We start from the raw sequence: 21,155 nt of genomic DNA on the forward strand, positions 1-21,155 counted from the left end.
TGAAGGTGTAAAAGCAAGAAGAGGAGGTGACCCCTAGTTTATGGAGCTGCGCCCAGGGAAAAATCGAAAAAGGAGGAACCAAAAGTTGGTTGGAAGCGAGGACCAGAGTTCGAGGGAGGCAATGGCAGGGACGCAGGGTCTGACTTCGCTAGCTCAGTGGTCGACGGACCAGTTGGTGAGCTTCTTGACCGAGAAATTCACTCAACATCTCAGGGAGTGTGCAAAGGACCTGGCCCGGGCGGTGGACTCGATCAGGGCTGTGGTCGTTCGTGTGGAGGAAAGATGACGACCCAGGGACAGGCGATCCAGAAGCTGGAGGAGCTGGCAATGGAACGAGAAGAGTAATCCACCGCGATGGCACTAGAGATTGGGATGTTACAGGACCAACAGAAACGACTGCTAGAGAAAGTGGATGACTTGGAGAACTGTTCTCGGAGGCAGAATATCTGGATCGTTGGTCTGCCAGAGGGGAAGGAAGGAGTGGCTGCTGCTGCGAATGTGGGGAAGGTGTTGGAGAAGCTGATGGGGGAGGGTTCGTTCCCAAAGCCGTTGGGAGGTGGACCGGGCCCACAGGGCGCTTTTGCGTAAGCCCCAGGGGGTGTGAGCTCCGGAGGGCGATGGTGGTATGACTGCATCGATTCATAGACAAGAAACGTATCATGAGGTGAGCCAGGCAGACAAAATGGTGCATGTGGGAAGATGCTGCGATTCGGGTGTATTAGGACTTGGGAGCAGAACTCACAAAGAGGAGGGCAAGTTTTAATATAGTCAAGGCGGCCCTGTATGAGAAGAAAATAAAGTTTGGACTGTTTTACCCGGCCCATCTATGGATGACCTATGAGGGTCAGGAGCTGTACTTTGGCTCGCCGAAGGACGTGGTGGACTTTATGAAGGACAATAATTTGATGGGAAAATAGGGACCTTGAACCTTGACTGGATTAGCTAGGAGTGATGTTTTGTTGTGTAAAAACCTTGGACTTTTAACTTTTAATTTAATTTGCGATGTTCAAAAAGATGTTTGAGATTCTGCATGTATAATTCTTTTTTTTCCCCGGTCTTTTTCATTTGGTTCTGTTTGAAGGTGTTTGACTGGATAAAATTTTGTTAAGGGAGATGGGGTGGGCTTTTGTGCTCGGACATTGGGAGGGACTGTTTGTCTTTTTTGCTCTTTGCCATTGTTCTGGGAACTTATACCAAGAGTGGGGGGAGGGGAACCAGCAGGTGGTAGGAGCGGGAGCTGGCAGGCTAGCTGGGCGGGATAGTCCATGGAAGCAATGTTGGGGGTGAGCTGAAGATCAATGTAGCGGAGGGGGGGGGGGTGGAGTGGGGGTGCGGGAGGGGGGTAGACTGCTGACGAGGAGGGGACTTTCAAGGTGTGGAGGAGGAGAGTGGACGATGGTAGCTGCTGGGGGGGCGGACCAGGTGAGGTGCTGGGCATGCGCCAAGGGCTGGCCTAGGAAAGGTCATGGCTGATCGACATCGAAGGCGGGTACAGTGCCTTCTGACCAGGTTGGTCACGTGGAACGTACGTGAGCTGAATGGGCTGGTCGAAAGGGCCCGTGTATTCGCACACTTGAGGCAGCTGAAGGCGGACGTGGCCATGTTGCAAGAGATGCATTTGAAGCTGGGAGACCAAGTTAGATTGAAGAAGGGATGGGTCGGCTGGTGTTTCATTCGGGACTGGACTTTAAAGAAAAGTAGGTGGCAATTCTGGTTAACGAAAAGGTGGCATTCGAGATGGGAAAGATAGAGGCAGACTTGGGGGGGGGGGGGGGGGGGTAGATTTATTATGGTTAGTGGGAAGCTGGAGGGAATGGCTGTGGTGTTGGTGAATTTAAATGCCCTAAACTGGGATGTGGTCGCGTTTGTCAGGAGAGTGCTGGGGAAGATTCCGGACCTGGGCTCGTACCGGCTGATTATGGGGGGAGATATTAACACTGTTCTAGATCCGAGACTAGACCAGTCGAGTTCCAGGTCGGGAAAGGTGTCAGAAATGGTGAAAGAGCTGTGGTGGTTCATGGAGCGCATGGGAGGGGTGGATCTGTGGAGATTTGGGAGGCCAAGGAGCAAGGAGTATTCATTTTAGTCCCATGTGCACAAGGTGTACTCCAGGATGGACTTTTTCGTACTGAACCAAACGCTGTTAGGTGGGGTGGCGGGCACTGAATATTCAGCAATTGTGGTGTTGGATCATGCCCCACACTGGATAGACCTACGAGTGAGCACAGGAAAGACCCAGCGTCTGTAATGGAGGTGAGATATAGGGCTGACACGGGTGAGACCGCGGCAGGGGTGGTTTGGGAAATACTATAAGGCAGTTATCAGAGGGAAATTCATCTCGATTCGGGCCCATAGGGAGAAGGACTGGCTGGTAGGCGAAATTTTATAGGTGGACAGGAGATATGCGGAGTCTCCGGATGAGGAGCACCTGAAGGAGCATCAGAAACTTCATATGGAATTTGGGCTCCTGTCCACAGGTAAGGCAGAGGGGCAGCTGAGGAGGGTAAAAGGGGTGTACGAATATGGGGAGAAAGCTAGTAGGATGTTAGCACATCAGCTGAGGAAACAGGAGGTGGCGAGGGAAATCGGGAAGGTAAAGGATATGAGGGGGAAGGTGGTGGTGCACCTGGGGGCGGTAAATTATGTGTTTCGTGAATTCTATTGTTGACTTTATAAATCGGAACCCCCAGCCGGGGAGGAGGTTATGAAGCGATTTCTGAGGGGGGGGGGGGGGGGGGGGGGGGCGGGCTAAAGTTCCCGAAGGTAGATGGGGAGCTGGAGGAAAGCCTGGGGGGCCCAATTGGGCTCGGAGAGGTGATAGACGGATTGGGGGCGATGCAATCGGGTAAGGCCTCGGGACCTGATGGATATCCGGTGGAGTTCTACAAAAAGTTTTCTGGGTTACTGGGGCCGCTCCTGGTTAAGGCTTTTAATAAGTCAAAGAAGTTGGGAGTGCTCCCCCCATGCTATCACAGGCATCGATCTCTCTCATTTTGAAGCGGGATAAGGACCCTGAGAGCTGTGGATCATACAGGCCGATCTCCCTTTTGAACGTACACGCTAAATTGCTGGCAATGATCTTGGCCACACGTATAGAGGACTGTGTCCCGGAGGTAATCGGGGAGGATCAGACAGGATTTGTGAAGGGTAGGCACCTGACGTCCAATATTAGACGGCTCTTAAAGGTTATAATAATGCCAGCGGAGGGGCGTGAGGTCGAGGTGGTAGGAGGCATGGATGCAGAAAAGGCCTTTGACTGGGTGAAGTGGAAGTACCTATGGGATATTCTGGGCAGGTTTGAGTTCGGACAGGATTTGTAGATTAGGTCCGGTTGCTATACCAGGCTCTGGTGGCAAATGTAAGAACCAACCGGGTCCGGTCAGAATATTTTAGCCTTTGTAGGGGGACAAGACAAAATGTTCTCTCTCCCCACTGCTGTTTGCCCAGGCCATAGAGCCCTTGGCAATGGCCCTTCGTTCATCGAATGTCTGGCGGGGGATAGTGAGGGGGAGGGAGTGGAGCATAGGGTCTCTCTCTATGTGGACGATTTACTCCTTTATATCACAGACCCGTTGGGGGGATGGCTGGAATTATGGAGGCACTGGAAGAATTTGGGCAGTTTTCAGGCTACAAACTAAATATCGGGAAGAGTGAGGTGTTTGCGATTCAGACACGGAGGCAGGAAAGGAGATTGAGGGAGTTATCTTTTAAAGTAGTGGGAGGCGTTTCAGGTATCTGGGGATTCAGGTGGCTAAGGATTGGGGGCAGCTTCACAAGTTTAATTTGGGTAGAGCAGTCGATCAGATGAAAAGGGATTTCCGCAGGTGGGACATGCTCCCGTTGACACTGGCGGGGAGGGTGCAGACGGTGAAGGTGACAGTCCTCCCGAGGCTGCTGTTCTTTTTTTCAATGTCTCTCAATTTTTGTCCCAAAGGCCTTTTTTAGGAAAATGAATGCAGTGATCTTGGGTTTTGTGCGGGCTGGTAAAACCCCTAGGGTGAAGAAGGCACTCCTGGAACAGGGTCGTGGGGAGGGGGGCTTGGCCCTCCCGAGTTCTATTAACTACTACTGGGCGGCCAACATATCGATGGTCAGGAAGTTGGTAGTGGGGGAGGGGTTGGTTTCGGAAGTGGGTACTGGGGGAGGGGTCGGTTTTGGAGCGAGTAGAGGCGGCATCTTGTAAGGGCATGAGCTTGGAGGCTTTATTAATGGCACCACTGCCGTTCTCGCAGGCTCAGTACTCCAAGCTCGGTGGTGGTGGCAGCCCTGAGGGTGTGGGGGCAAGGGAGACAGCACATGAGACTGGAGGGGCGGGGCGTCAGCGATTTGTGATAATCACCATTTTGCTGTGGGGGGGGGGGGGGGGGGGCGGGTGCGGTGCTGGATGGGGGCTTTAGTAGGTGGCAATGGGCAGGGATTGAGAGATTTGGAGATCTCTTAATTGAGGAGGGTTTCCCAAGCCTGGAGGCATTGGAGGAGGAGTTTGAGTTGCCAGGTGGGAATGGATTTCGGTACCTGCAGGTACGGGACTTTGTTCGGAGGCAGGTTCAAAGCTTTCCTCGCCTCCCCCTGAGGGGACTGCAGGATAAGGTGATGTCAAAAACGGAGGTTGGGGAGGGGAGGGCCTCGGAGAAATACAAGGAATTGATGGAGTGGGAAGGGGTCCTAATCGGGGCGCTGAAGAGGAAGAGTTAGGAGGGGAGCGGGAAGTCATGATATGGGAAAAGATCTCGAGGAGAGTTAATTCATCCTCGTCGTGTGCCAGGCTTAGCCTGATCCAGTTCAAGATGGTTCATAGGGCTCATATAACGGCGGCCCGGATGAGTAGGTTTTTTGAGGAAGTGGAGGATAGGTGCGTTCGCTGTGGGGGAAGCCCGGCGAATCATGTACATATGTTCTGGGCGCGTCTGCAGTTAAGGGGATTCTGGCAGGGATTTGCGGACGTCATGTCAGAGGTCATGGAAGGGAGGATGACTCCAAGTCCGAAAATGGCAATATTTGGGGTATCGGAAGATCCAGGACCCAGGAGGGGAGGGAAGCCGATGTCCTCTTCCCTGGTAGCCCGGAGTTGGATTTTGCTGGGATGAAGTGACTCGGAGCCTCCAAAGTCAGGCATATGTATACCATCAGCTTTTGTTTAATAAATTTAGAGTACCCAATTCATTTTTTTCCAATTAAGGGGCAATTTAACGTGGCCATTCCACCCACCCTGCACATATTTGGGTTGTGGGGGTGAATCCCACACAAACACAAAGAGAATGTGCAAACTCCACAGTGAGAGTGACACGGACCTTGGCACCTTGAGGCAGTAGTGCTTAATCACTCTGCCACCGTGCTGCCCTTGCCATAAGCTTAAATTTAAATGCAGCTTGAATGTATTTTAAATGTATAAAGGCTATTTATGCGCTATGAATATTATGCATTTGTAAAGAATTCTTAACAATTCAATGATGCTTTAGCCACAATGAAAGGCAAACATCGGGAGGCAAACTCCCAATGGTTAGAGGGTGTGGAGATCAGTGAGGAACCAGGAGCATAAATAATGTGATAGCAGGCTCAAAACACTACTACTATGACTATCCATGGACAAAGGAAGACTAAATAGGTGGCCTTGCATATTGGGCTTCAGGACATATACCATGGTGGATGAATCATGGGTCGCTAAAGACCTAGTCATAGAGTCATAGATGTTTACAGCGTGGAAACAGGCCCTTCGGCCCAGCTTGTCCATGCCGCCCAGTTTCTGTCACTAAGCTAGTCCCACTTGCCCGCATTTGGCCCATATCCCTCCATACCCACCCTGCCCATGTAACAGTCTAATGTTTTTAAAGGAAAAAATTGTACCTGTCTCTACCACTGCCTCTGGTAGCTTATTCCAGATTCTCACCACCCTCTGTGTGAAGACATTTCCCCTCTGGTCTCTTTTGTATGTCTCCCCTATCTCTGTTCTAGACTCCTCTACCTTTGGCAAAATATGTTGACTATCTACCTTATCTATGCCCCTGAAATTGATATATACAAATGGGCCAAATGTTGAGGAAAGTTTTGTAAATTGGGTTACCTTCCCCCACCTCTGCAAAACACACACATTTACATGCACAAACCTGTATTTCAAACACTTTAAAAACAATAAGAGAAAAGTGAAAAATTGTATTTTCAAAAATGGGTGGTCTTGAGCAGCCGCTTGCAGTGCCACCCAGTGGCAGGTCTGTGAGTACAGCTTCGTGCCACAGCAGCACCCAATGACCAAAGGCCTGAAACCAGGATTACAAACAGGATTCCTTAAAGCGTGAAATCTTCTCATCTGATTCTTTGTGCTAGTCACTGGGAAATTCATACCTTTTTTAAAAAGTTGCCATGCTCTAAGGGATTGTGACATCTTGACGATTGACCCAGCCTGCAGCCATGCCAGGAAGTTCCTGCTGCAAGAATAAATTTCATTTAAAATTATTCACAGTAATGTAAAAGCAAAATACTGCAGATACTTTAAATCGGAAATTTAAGAAGACAGAACATCATGGAAAATCTCTGCAGGCCTGGAAGCATCGAGGGAGGAGAAACAGAGTTAATGTTTCAAGTCCATCTAACTCTTCTTCAGATCCGAAGAAGAGTCATATGGACTCAAAACATTAACTCTGGCAGGAATTTTCCATTTTAAGACTAATTCCCATGTTGGGGGCGGGAACATGTAGACTTTCCCACTGCAGAGGTTGGAGGGAAAACAGGCCAAATCCTCTGTCCCTGACCTCATTATTTAAGCACCCGGGATGTTTTACACTGTATCCAGTGGCAGGGCAGGCCTGGATGGTGTGTAGTCCGCTGTTGTGTCCGGACGCCTTATTGAAAAGACTCACTAGCGAAGAAAAAAGGTGGACCACATGAAAATGAAGATGGATCTCCGGGAGTACTCTGAAATCAGAAGATGGACCTCCTGAGAATGAAGATGGATCTCCAGGAACATTTTGATTGGAGGATGGAGCCCTCCAGAGCACCGAATATGGAAGGCTTACCTGCAGAGTCTCCCCCGACCTGCTGCTGTGGTGTTCCAGGGTTGCTGGCAGCCTCCATCTCGAATTCCAGAGGCAGCCCCAGTATTTGAAAGGTGAGTCCCCAGATCTGCACACCACTTTGTTCCAAACATGTTCCATGCCGATGTATTTCCCACTGGCATTGCGGCTAAATTTGCGTAGTGGGTCGGATCTTCATTTCCATTCCATTAACGGAATGCAAATGAGCTTGACACCAACCTCTGACGTTCTTTTTGGCCTGCCACGGCGGACTCCAGCGGAAGATCCTGCTGTAAATTCATGGCGGCCTGAAACCTACTTCTGGGCCTCCTGCCATATTCTCCCACCACACCTGCTATCGAACACGCCGCCGGGATTTGGGGAGAATTCTGACCTCTGTTTCTCTCTCCCTGGAAACTGCCAATCCTGCTCGGATTTTCCAGCATTTATTTCACAGTAATGTAATTGAGTCTTTACTGCCCTCTGAAATGGCCTAGTGAGTCACGCAGTTCAAAGGCAAACAGTAACAGCCAACATATGTTGGCCTTTCCAGCAATGCACACATCCCATGAAAGAATAAATGCCACGAACAACTGTTATAGTGTTGCTGTTTATTTTTTTTTTTATAAATGTTTTTATTCAGTTTTCATATTTTATATTGAACAAATTACAAATTGTTAGGAGAAAGAAAAAAGAAAAAAAACAAACACGCAAAAATTAACATACATATTTACAGGTAAGCATCTTCGTAGTAGTAACTGCGCCCCCCCCCCCCCCCCCCCCCCCCCCCAACATGTTTATTTAGTTTGGTTTTGGGCCTTAGCTAGCCATCGAACCCCCGTAACGAACCTGTAGCCCCCCCCCCCTCCCGCTACCTTCCCCCGACTATTCTTCCTCTTGTACATTGGCCACAAATAGGTCCCGGAACAGTTGCATGAATGGCTCCCACGTTCTGTGGAAGCCGTCGTCCGACCCTCGGATGGCAAATTTGATTTTCTCCATTTGGAGAGATTCCGAGAGGTCGGACAGCCAGTCCGCAGCTCTGGGCGGTGCTGCTGACCGCCAGCCAAACAGGATTCTACGGCGGGCGATCAGGGAGGCAAAGGCAAGGGCGTCTGCCCTCCTCCCCAGGAATAGATCTGGCTGTTCTGAAACCCCGAAGACCGCCACTATCGGGCATGGCTCCACCCTCACTCCCACCACTTTGGACATTACCTCGAAGAAGGCTGTCCAGTACTCCACGAGTCTGGGGCAAGACCAGAACATGTGGGCGTGGTTGGCCGGGCCTCTTTGGCACCGTTCACATCTGTCTTCCACCTCCGGGAAGAACCTACTCATACGGGTTCTTGTTAAGTGGGCTCTATGTACCACTTTTAGTTGCGTCAGGCTGAGCCTTGCGCACGTGGAGGTGGAGTTGACCCTATGCAGTGCAGTGTTGCTGTTTATTGCTTGCGATCAAATATAGTAGTTCATTATTTTGCTGCCTGTTGTTTTGTGATTGACTTGAGCAGAAGTGAAGGTCTGAAAAGAGTTCTCAGTGATTCTTCCCAAAGTTGATCTTCCTGGAGGTTGTTTTCACAGGTAGGCTCGAAGATGTAACAGGTTAGAAGAGAGAGAGGCTTAGTTTCACTTTCCAAAAATATTGTAGGTAGTTACTTCGCTGCTTAACTGGCTGCAGCGGTTGATGGCTTTGCCTGTTAAAACTCTTTCACTGATGGAATTCTGTCTGCGTCTCTGAAGATGTCTGCAAAAAGAAGTTTACATTTTCTGATCTATCTAGTAGGGGGGCAAGATGGCACTATGGAGTCATGGGGTGAAATTGCAGCCGTGAGATCCAGAGGGGAGGCCTGCAATGGCCCAAGATGTACAGGCGTCATTGGTCTTTCAAGCATATGAGAGACAGCACATGCTGGAGGAGGCTTTGTGTGGCACCTGGGCCATGTCCTTGCTGACTTGACAGCACATGGAGGAGGAGGAGTGCACCAGCTCCAGGTGGCCGTCAGCTCACTGCAGCCCTGAACTTCTATGCCTCAGAATAATTCCAGGGCTTCAGCAGGGATTTGTATGGCATCTTGCAAGCTAGAGCCCACAGGTGCATCCGTGATGTCACAGATGCTCTGTTTGCCCGGGCAGCTGAGTATATAAATTTTGACATGGACCAAGTCCAACAAGATGCCCAAGCAGCAAGATTCGTCGCCATTGATGGGATGCCACAGGTCCACGGGGTAATAGATGGCATGCGTATCTCCTTGCGTGCACCTGGCTGCCTGGGAATATCGTACGTCAACAGGGAGGAGTTCCACTCCCTGAACATCCAGCTTGTGTGTAACCACCGCCTGAAGATCATGCATGTGTGTGCATGCTTCGCAGGGAATGGTTACGACAACTGTATCCTGGAGCAGTCAGCCATCCCCAGCCTCTTTGAGGGCCACCCCAGGATGGCCGGTTGGCTCTTGGGAGATAAGGGGTACCCGCTGAAGACCTGGCTAATGACACTAATACGGAGGCCGGTGACCAATGCAGAGACCCTATACAACAAGGCCCATGCGGCACCCAATCTGTCATTGAGCAGTTGATCAGACTGCTGAAAATGTGGTTCCAATGCCTCGACTGCTCTGATGGTGACTGCAGTATATCCCCCAGAGGGTCACCCACTTTATGGTGGTCTGCTGTGTCCACCACAACCTGGCACGGCAACGGGGCGATGCGCTGTAGGTGGAAGAATATGTGACCACCTCCGAGGATGACGAGGAGGCGTTGGACCAGGAGGGACTGGAGGACGATCCCGGGGTAGAACCGAAGGATCAGCCGGAGGCTATAGGGCAGGCAGCAGTGGCGAGGCCCTGGTAGGCGCTCCTCGTCGCCCGCTTCGCATATGATGTGGCCTCATCGCTCCCCCCTACCTCCATTTTCCACCCTTCCAAGGTCTGTGTTATATCAATCCAGGGTGCTGGGACTGTGTCGGCACTGTCAGCGGGTCACTGTCGAGGGCAGAGGGGTGATAATCCGCAGAGAGCCAAGTGCTGGTGCTCCCCAATCTATGCCATAGTCTGACCCCTGCCTGTCTGCTGAGTGCTCGCTCACACCTATCATCTACACTGAACTTATTCTCTGAAATGCTGTTTTGTTCCTGTAAATTTAAATTTTTTTGGTTTTAAATAAATGAGTGTGCCCAAATATAAGACAAAGTAAAAGCTAATGTGTTATTTTGCTTTAAATTACAATTTATACTTTTACCCAAAACCTAGACACGTTTTTCAAAGTTCAAGTATTAAAATAGATGTTATTTTCAGGGCGAAAAGAACAATGGCTTTGATGTCCTTTATCATAACATGAAACATGGTCAAACATCGACAAAGGACTTGGCAGACTTCATCAGAGAAAGGTATTGAATTGTTTTTTTTACGACATTTCCACACTTCAATGGACTATTAGTAAATTCATGTTATTCTTTTTCTGTAAGAAAACAAATGTTGTCATTGTATTGTTTTGTCAGTGAACAAATGGAGAACAGTGACTGTAAATACAGGAAACAAATATGAATACAAAGTATTTTGCATCTTTGAAAGACTTTTTCATATTGTTGGGATGTGGGTGCCACAGCATTTATTGTTCATCCTTAACTGCTCTTGAAAGGTGGTAAGCTGCCTTCATGAACCGCTACTGTCTATGGTGGAATTCTCCCATTTTGAGAAAGTGCAGTGGCAGATGGCTCCAGCGTTGCCTTTCCCACTGGCCAGAATGGCGAGACCACATGCCAGATTCTATGCTTGTAACCTCATTAATTATGCACACATGAGTTCCCATCTGCCTCTCTTGGGTTGTTGGCGGGTTAGCAGCTGATTCAGTCGCCCGTCCTCAACGGACAGGTTTGAAGGTCCTGGCACCATATTTTAAAAAAACACTCCAGCAAACTCCCTCTCGCCCACCTGTCTTCACCAGGCCATGCAGGATGTCAGAAACCCAGAGGAAAGAGACGAGCAGCCTCAATGCACTATCTGGGAGAGGAGTTGAGGCAGGAAATCTCACAATATTTAATAAAATACTCGGATGAGCACTTGAACTCTCATAACAGTCAAGGATATGGGCCAAATGATGGGAAGTGGGATTAGTGTAAATTAGAGTTTTGTCGGTGCAGGCTTGATAAACCACTCTTCTGTGCTGTATGAATTTATGATTCTGTGATTCTAAGAAGTAGTGTTCCCCAATTCAACCACGTTTCCACTGAGCCCATCACCTGTGAGGCACCCATGCCCCATTTGGACCTCTACCCACCACATCTGAATATTCATCCATCCCCTTCCAGTAATAATAATAATAATCTCTTATTGTCACAAGTACGCTTCAATGAAGCTACTCTGAAAAGCCCCTAGTCACCACATTCCGACGCCTGTTCGGGGAGGCCGGTGATATCCCTTTGACCCCCTTTTCATGCAGGTTTGTGGGGATCCAACTTCCCTCCCCTTGGTCTTCCCTCTGCCTTTCGTTCTTCATCTTCTTCATTCACTTCTTTGCCCACCTGCCTGACATTGTATGCCCTCACCCTTTCTCTACCCCCATCCTTGCACAGCCCAGCTTCCACATTGTCCCCCTTGTCTTTATCAGGCTGATCCCCCTTATCTTCGGCAGGTCTCCTGCTTCACTTTGCACACAACCCCCGGTCGAACTTCGGACCTTGTGGTGGTTGCACGAGTCCCATGGCACACTGCTGTCCTGATATACACCGTTTTGTGGCGGTGGGGAGGGTGGCAAGGAAAACCCTGTACTCCCCAACCCTAGGTGCTGTGCTGACCCAACTCAGAGACAGGAGGGTCCATTGGTCTCGCAGCACAGTGCTGTCTATATGAATAATAATAATCTTTATTAATGTACAAGTAGGCTTACATTAACGCTGCAATGACGTTACTGTGAAAATCCCCTAGTTGCGACACTACAGCGCCTGTTCGGGTGTGAGAGAGAATTCAGAATGTCCTGTTCACCATCAAGCCCGTCCTTTGGGACTTTCGGGAGGTGGTGGCATAGTGGTATTGTCACTGGACTAGTAAGCTAGAGACCCAGAGTAATGCTCTGGGGACCCAGGTTCAAATCCCGCCACTGATGGTGAAATTTGAATTAAAGAAAAATCTGGAATTAAAAGCTAATGATAACCATGGAATTAACACCTGGTTCACTAATGTCCTTTAGGGAAGGAAATCTGCCATCTTTACCTGATCTGGCCTACATGTGACTCCAAACCCACAGGAATGCAGTTGACTCTTAACTGCCCCCTCAAGGGCAATTAGGAATGGGCAATAAATGCTGGCACAGCCTGCGATACCCACATCCCATGAATGAATATAAAAAAACTTGGGCAAGGAAAACGGAGCACCCGGTAGAAACCCTCGTAGACACAGGGAGAACATGTGACTCGGCACAGACGGTGACCCAAACCGGGAATCGAACCCGGTCCCTGGCGCTGTGAACATACAGTGCTAACCAATGTGCTACCGTGTTGTCCATGAAGACCAGTTCGGCACGGAGATGGTGAGCAGAAACCAGTTTGCCCTGGCAGAGTGCATGAGGAGCAGTGCAGCACTATGGCAGTGTTGCACTCACCTCAAAGTCTTTTGCCAGCTGAGAACCATCTTGTGCATGCCATTCTTTAGCATGTGGGTTTGGGTTTGACGCTGGTGTGATTTCCTACTGATGTGATGCAAGATTTAAAGGACTGATGGGACACTGGTGGGCAGCTCTTTTGATCAGCGTGCATGAGATGCAAATGGCATTCACGGCACCAGCCAGCGTGAAGAATGACCCGCCATTATCCTACCACTGGGAGAATTGCAATGTAATTTTATGCCGATGGGTTTCCGACCTTTTGGCTTCCGTTACATTATCCGCTCCTCCCCACCACCAAGCCTGCTGCGGACAGGATGGGAGAATTCCATGGTGTAGCTAATTTAGGAAAACAAAGGTAGTTTTAAGGGATTTATATTTGTATTGGTAAACATTATAAATAAGGTGTAGTTTTAAATGGGTTTAAATTAATTTTCTGCACCTGGAAGGGTAAAACCTATAGTTAGATTCATGGGTGTTTTTACATGTGGGGGTAGGTTCAGTTCCGACTGCATCTCTATTGTGCTCAGAGAGGGTTACGGTGTGAAGAGTAAATAGAAGGAAGCCGGTGCTTAGCAACAGAAGGCCACTTTCCAGATGGAAGCGGTTTCCTTTGTTCTTACTTTGAGTTGGAAGCCGAAGTGTTCAGAGTCAGGACACTGGGGAGTGAGCAGCTCTCAACTCTACCAGAAGAAGCTGGACAGGACAAGTGAATTGCAAAGGAGCAAGCTTCCAAAGGAACAAGATACAATCTAGATAACCAGGGAAGTGGGACAGAAAATACTTTAAGATATCTGAAGTTAAGAGAACAGAGACTAAAGTATTGTTTCAGAAGAATTGTAGATGAGGGAAATGCATTTGACGGAGTCCACTTGGACTTCAGCAAGGCCTTTCATTAGGTCCCACAGGGGAGACTGATAGCGAAGGTAAGAGTTCATTGGGATCAATCGAAATTTGGCAAATTGGATCCAGAAATGACTGAGTGGCAGGAAGCAGAGGGTGATAGTTGAGGGATATTTTTTTGACTGGAAGCCTGTCTCCAGGGGTGTCCCACAGGGATGAGTGTTGTTTGTGGTTAATACAAATGATTTAGACACGAGTGTAGACAGGTTGATCAGTAAGTTTGCGGATCATATGAAAAGTGGGGTGGGAAATCGTGATGACGAGCCTTGGAGTACAGGAGAATATAGACGGGCTGATCAGTGGCAAATGGAATTTAATCTGGCTAAGTATGAGGTGATGCTCTTGGCAGGACAAATAAGGCAAGGGAAAACATGATAAATGACAGGACCCTAGGAAGCACCGAGGATAAGGGGGAACCTCAGTGTGCATATACACCGATTCCTTAAGGTGGCAGAGCAGGTGGATACAGTGGTTAAGACGTCATATGGTATGTTTTTCTTAACCAAGGCATGGAGCTTAAGAGCAGGCAGGTTATGCTGTGACTGTATAAACCATTGGTTAGGCCACAGCAGTTCTGGAATTAACATTATATGAAGGATGTGATAGCACTGGAAAGGCTGCAGAGGAGATTTACCAGGATGTTGCCTGTGCTGGAGAGTTTTAGCTATGAAGAGATATTGGATAGACTGGGGCTGTTAATCTTGGAGCAAAGGAGGCTGAGGAGGGACATGATTGAGATGTATAAAATTATGAGGGGCATAGATAGAGCGGACATGAAGCAACCTTTCCCCTTGGTGGGGGGATCAGTGACCGGGGGCATAGATTTAAGGTAAGGGACAGGAGGTTTAGTGGAGATGTGAGGGAAAATGTTTTCGTCCAGAGGGTCGTGGGATTCTGGAACTTGCTGCTTAAGGCATTTAAGTATTTAGATGTGCACTTGCGGTGCCAAGGCATACAAGGCTATGGTCCAAGTGCTGGGAAATGGGATTAGAATAGTTAGGTGGTTATTTTTGACCGGCTCAGATGTGATGGGCCGAAGGGCCTTTTTTGTGCTATGAACCTCTATGACTCTGAATTCAAGGAAGAGTAAACAAGTGATCTGAATTAGAGACCATTGCAGTAATTAGATTTAAAATGGAACTTCAGAGGTAGAGGAACCATTTAATGTCATTTTAATATGTTCTGAGAATTGAGAGGAAAAGCAATTGTGAACAGCTTGTACAGCTTTCAAGACAAGGAAATAGTAAAAAGGTTTGGTGTGAAATCCTAAAAACGTTCAGTGTAAAATCCTGGACTGGATTCAGAAGTTCTGTTTAAGCGTGTCATTTTTTACATAGAATTTACAGTGCAGAAGGAGGCCACCCGGCCCATCGAGTCCGCACCGGCTCCCGGAAAGAGCACCCTACCCAAGGTTAACACCTCCACCCCATCCCCACAACCCAGCAAACCCACCCAACACTAAGGGCAATTTTGGACACTAAGGGCAATTTATCACGGCCAATCCACCTAACCTGCACATCTTTGGACTGTGGGAGGAAACCGGAGCACCCGGAGGAAACCCACGCACACACGGGGAGGATGTGCAGACTCCACCCAAGCCGGAATCGAACCTGGGACCCTGGAGCTGTGAAGCGATTGTGCTACCACAATGCTACCGTGCTGCCCACTTGATAGACTTTGGAAAACCTGGACTGGATTTCGACTGTAAACCACAAAGGAAAGCATTATTATTATGAGAGAAGGAGTGGAGTTTGGAAACTCTCGTGACAATCATTTGTGGGGATTTTGAGGAGCAAACCACAGACACTAACTTGGGTACAGTGTGTATTTGACCACAGCCAGTCTGTGTTCTTAAATGGGTGACCACTAAGACTGGGTGACCTCTTTGCAGAACATCTTTGGTCCGTCCACAAGGAGGTCCCAGATCTTCTGGCTGCTTGCCATTTCAACTCGCTGTCCTGTTTTCACGCCACATGTCAGTCCTTGGCCTGCTGCAATGACCCAATGAAGTCCGGCGCAAACTGGAAGAACAGCACCTCATCTTCCAATTCGGCACGTTTCCTCCACCTTCACCCTTTCTGTTTTTGCTTAGAACAGACTTTGTGTTCATGGGACCATTGTAGCTTAAGATGTACTTTGTAATTTGTGTTGATCTTAAAATTGGTGTGTATTTGTTAAACCAAGGTAAAGGTGTATTGTATTATAATCAATTTTTTCATATTTCATTCAGGATACGATGAACAGGAAAAGAGAGCCTTTTAGAAAGTACAAGGGGAGCAAATCAACAAAGGCATTAGTGGAGTACAGAAAGTGCAGGCTGGAGTTAAGAAAGCAATTAAGGAAGCAAAGAGGGGATAAGAGAAGGCTCTGGCTAGTAAAAGTAGGGGAAATCCCAAGATATTCTATAAGTATATCAATGGGAAGAGGATAACCAGGGAAAGAGTAGGTCCCATTAAGGACCAAAAGGGAAATCTGTGGGTGGAGCCAGAGGACATTGGTAGGGTGTTGAACGAATACTTCACATCTGTCTTCACCCAAGAGAATGAGCGGTAGATATAGAACTCTGGGAGAGAGACTAGAACATAGAATATAGAACACTACAGCGCAGTACGGGCCCTTCGGCCCTCGATGTTGCGCCGACCTGTGAAACCATCTGAAGCCTATCTAACCTACACTATTCCATTTTCATCCATATGTCTATCCAGTGACCACTTAAATGCCCTTAAAGTTGGCGAGTCTAATATTGTTGCAGGCAGGGCGTTCCACACCCCTACTACTCTCTGAGTAAAGAAACTGCCTCTGACATCTGTCCTATATCTATCACCCCTCAATTTAAAGCTATGTCCCCTCGTGTTGGTCATCACCATCCGAGGAAAAAGACTCTCACTGTCCACCCTATCTAACCCTCTGACTATCTTATATGTCTCTATTAAGTCACCTCTCAGCCTTCTCTTCTCTAACGAAAACAACCTCAATTCCCTGAGTCTTTCCTCGTAAGACCTTCCCTCCATACCAGGCAACATCCTAGTAAATCTCCTCTGAACCCTTTCCAAAGCTTCCACATCCTTCCTATAATGTGGTGACCAGAACTGCACGCAGTACTCCAGATGCGGCCGCACCAGAGTTATGTACAGCTGCAGCATGACCTTGTGGTTCCGAAACTCAATCCCCCTGCTTATAAAGGCTAGCACACCATATGCCTTCTTAACAGCCCTATTAACCTGGGAGGTTAGACTGTGAGGTTCTTGAACACATTTTCATAGGGAGTGATAAGGTATTGGAGGTGTTGGCAGGCTTAAGAGTGGACAAACCTCCAGGTCCAGATGAACTGTCCCAGGATGCTGTGGGAGGCGAGGATGGAGATTGCAGGAGCTCTGACCCAAATTGTTAATTCCTCTCTGATCACGGGAGGTGCCAGATGACTGGAGAACAGCTAATGTGGTCCCACTATTTAAGAAAGGTTGTTTAGGTAAGCCAAGGAACTACAGACCTGCAAGTGTCACGTCAGTGGAAGGGAAGCTATTGGACAAAGTTCTGCAGGAAATAATCTATCTCCATTTGGAGAGGCAAGGTTTGATCAGGAATAGTCAGGATGACTTTGTCAGAGGGAGGTCATGCCTAACAAATGCAATTGCATTTTTTGAGCATGTCACCAGGTGTGTAGAAGACTGAGGGGCGACCTGATCGAGGTCTACAAGATTATGAGGGGCATGGACAGGGTGGATAGGACGCAGCTGTTCCCCTCAGTTGAAGGGCCAGGTACGAGAGGACACGCGATCAGGTGAGGGGCAGGAGGTTTGGGGCGGGTTAGAGGAAAAACTTTTTTACACAGAGTGGCGACGGTCTGGAATGCAGTACCTGGGAGGATATTGAGGCAGGTTGTCTTATATTCTTTAAAAAGTACCTGGATGAGCACTTGGCATGTCATAACATTCAAGGCTATGGGCCAAGTGCTGCCAAATGGGATTAGGTAGGCAGGCCAGGTGTCTTTCATGCGCCGGTCCATTAGAGGTGAATTTGCAGGTGGTGGTGCACCTGATGCTCTTGTTCTTTGTTTGGCACAGGTTGTGGTTTTGCAAAACGCTGTCAAAGGAACCTTGGTGAGTTGCTGCAGTGCATCTTGTAGTCGGTACACATTGTTGCCTCTTTGTTCTGGTGGTGGAGGGGATGACTTTTTAAGGTAGTGGCCAATTAAGTGGATTGCTTTGCTCTGGATGGTGTCCAGTTTCTTGTTATTGCCACTCTCGTTCAGGCTAAAGGGGAGTATTTCATCATACAGCTGCTCAACATTCCCTCATCAGACAACTTGCATCCGAGCAATCAACCTAGAGAATCCTCTCTGAACTAACTGCCTCCAACGTAAACGTGTCCTTCCTTAAGTAAAGAGACCAAAACTATATGTAATATTCCAGGTGAGGTTCCACAATGCAGTTGGTGCACAGGTCTCAGGTACAACAGGTCTCACAGTTGGAACAAGGCTTCCCTACTGTTATGCTCCATCCATTTTGCATTAAAGGCCAACACTTAATTTTCCTTCCTGATTATTTGCTGTAACCAAATGTTCCATTTTTGTGATTTGTGGAAGAGAACACCCAAATCCCTCTGTACTGTAGCATTCTGCAGTCTCTTCCCATTTAAATAATATTCTGCTTTCCTATTCTTCTTGCCAAAGTGGATAACTTCACAATTAGCCACATTGGACTCCATTTGTCAAATTGTTGCTTACTCACTTAGCATAACCAAATCCTGTTGCAAACTCGTCGTATCTTTCTTACAACTTGCTTTTCTACCTATCTTTATATCAATAATATATTTGGCTACAGTAAAGTCAGTCACAAACCGGACGGTCTGCACTTGGGCAGGACTGGAACCGATGTCCTAGGGGGCGTTTTCTAGAGCTGTTGGGGAGGGTTTAAACTAATGTGGCAGGGGGATGGGAACCAATGCAGGAAGTTGGAAGGTAGTAAAACAGGGACAGAAACAAAAGGAAGTAAGGGGAAAAGTGCAAGGCAGAGAAGACATAGTCAGAAATCCATAAGGGTGACAGTATAAGGTGCAGTGACTGAGGGGAGCACAGTGAATAGGCCCAGTAATAACAAAAGGAATAAAACTGGTGATGTTAAGATTCAAAACAGAGGTAAAAAAACCAACATAAGTGTACTTTACCTGAATGCTCGTAGTATTCGGAATAAAGTAAATGAGTTGGTGGCACAAATCATCGTGAATGACTATGATTTAGTGGCCATTACTGAAACATGGTTAAAGGATGGTCACGACTGGGAGTTAAATATCCGAGGGTATCAAACTATTCGGAAGGACAGAGTGGATGGTAAGGGAGGTGGTGTTGCTCTGTTATTTAAGGATGACATCTGGGCAATAGTAAGGGATGACATCGGTGCTATGGAGGATAAGGTTGAATCCATTTGGGTGGAAATCAGGAATAGTAAGGCGAAAAAGTCACTGATAGGAGTAGTCTATCGGCCACCAAATAGTATCGAGATGGTGGGGCAGGCAATAAACAAAGAAATAACTGATGCATGTAGAAATGGTACAGCAGTTATCATGGGGGATTTTCATCTACATGTCGATTGGTTTAACCAGGTCGGTCAAGGCAACCGTGAGGAGGAGTTTATAGAATGTATCTGCGATAGTTTCCTAGAACAGTATGTAATGGAACCTACGAGGGAACAAGCGGTCCTAGATCTTGTCCTGTGTAATGAGACAGGATTGATTCATGATCTCATAGTTAGGGATCCTCTCGGAAGGAGCGATCACAATATGGTGGAATTTAAAATACAGATGGAGGGTGAGAAAGTAAAATCAAATACTAGTGTTTTGTGTTTAAACAAAGGAGATTACGAGGGGATGAGAGAAGAACTAGCTAAGGTAGACTGGGAGCTAAGACTTTATGGTGGAACAGTGGAGAACCTTCCAAGCGATTTTTCACAGTGCTCAGCAAAGGTTTATACCAACAAAAAGGAAGGACGGAAGAAAGAGGGAAAATCGACCGTGGATATCTAAGGAATTAAGGGAGAGTATCAAATTGAAGGAAAAAGCATATAAAGTGGCAAAGATTGCTGGGAGATTAGAGGACTGGGAAATCTTTAGGGGGCAACAGAAAGCTACTAAAAAAGCTATAAAGAAGAGTAAGATAGAGTATGAGAGTAAACTTGCTCAGAATATAAAAACAGACAGTAAAAGTTTTTCCAAATATATAAGACAAAAAAGAATGGCTAAGGTAAATATTGGTCCTTTAGAGGATGAGAAGGGAGTTTTAATAATGGGAAATGAGGAAATGGCTGAGGAACTGAACAGGTTTTTTGGGTCGTTCTTCACAGTGGAAGACACAAATAACATGCCAGTGACTGATAGAAATGAGGCTATGACAGGTGAGGACCTTGAGAGGATTGTTATCACTAAGGAGGGAGTGATGGGCAAGCTAATGGGGCTAAAGGTAGACAAGTCTCCTGGCCCTGATGGAATGCATCCCAGAGTGCTAAAAGAGATGGCTAGGGAAATTGCAGATGCACTAGTGATAATTTACCGAAATTCACTAGACTCTGGGGTGGTCCCGGTGGATTGGAAATTAGCAAACGTGACGCCACTGTTTAAAAAAGGAGGTAGCCAGAAAGCAGGAAATTATAGGCCAGTGAGCTTAACTTCGGTAGTAGGGAAGATGCTGGAATCTATCATCAAGGAAGAAATTGCGAGGCATCTAGATAGAAATTGTCCCATTGGGCAGACAAAGCATGGGTTCGTAAAAGGCAGGTCATGCCTAACTAATTTAGTGGAATTTTTGAGGACATTACCAGTGCAGTAGATAACGGGGAGCTGATGGATGTGGTATATCTGGATTTCCAGAAAGCCTTTGACAAGGTGCCACACAAAAGGTTGCTGCATAAGATAAAGATGCATGGCATTAAGGGTAAAGTAGTAGCATGGATAGAGGATTGGTTAATTAATAGAAAGCAAAGAGTTGGGATAAATGGGTGTTTCTCTGGTTGGCAATCAGTAGCTAGTGGTGTCCCTCAGGGATCCGTGTTGGGCCCACAATTGTTCACAATTTACATAGATGATTTGGAGTTGGGGACCAAGGGCAATGTGTCCAAGTTTGCAGATGACACTAAGATGAGTGGTAAAGCGAAAAGTGCAGAGGATACTGGAAGTCTGCAGAGGATGTTTGGATAGGTTAAGTGAATAGGCTCGGGTCTGGCAGATGGAATACAATGTTGACAAATGTGAGGTTATCCATTTTGGTAGGAATAACAGCAAACGGGATTATTATTTAAACAATAAAATATTAAAGCATGCCGCTGTTCAGAGAGACTTGGGTGTGCTAGTGCATGAGTCACAGAAGGTTGGTTTACAAGTGCAACAGGTGATTAAGAAGGCAAATGGAATTTTGTCCTTCATTGCTAGAGGGAGAGTTTAAGACTAGGGAGGTTATGTTGCAATTGTATAAGGTGTTAGTGTGGCCACACCTGGAGTATTGTGTTCAGTTTTGGTCTCCTTACTTGAGAAAGGACGTACTGGCGCTGGAGGGTGTGCAGAGGAGATTCACTAGGTTAATCCCAGAGTTGAAGGGATTGGATTATGAGGAGAGGTTGAGTAGACTGGGACTGTACTCGTTGGAATTTAGAAGGATGAGGG

General features: G+C 47.5%; 1 protein-coding gene across 14 annotated transcripts in view; it reads left to right on the forward strand.

The window, feature by feature from the left end:
- Window positions 1–21,155, forward strand: part of fcho2 (FCH and mu domain containing endocytic adaptor 2) — a 261,675-nt gene that overhangs the window by 55,108 nt on the left and 185,412 nt on the right. For all 14 annotated transcript variants that reach the window (XM_038805432.1, XM_038805433.1, XM_038805439.1 and 11 more), the window contains exon 2: window positions 10,301–10,392. In XM_038805432.1, the coding sequence (XP_038661360.1) occupies window positions 10,301–10,392 (92 nt within the window). The remainder of the gene's footprint in view (window positions 1–10,300; window positions 10,393–21,155) is intronic.

This window comes from Scyliorhinus canicula, chromosome 8, assembly GCF_902713615.1.
Source record: "Scyliorhinus canicula chromosome 8, sScyCan1.1, whole genome shotgun sequence".
NCBI classification, from domain to species: domain Eukaryota; kingdom Metazoa; phylum Chordata; class Chondrichthyes; order Carcharhiniformes; family Scyliorhinidae; genus Scyliorhinus; species Scyliorhinus canicula.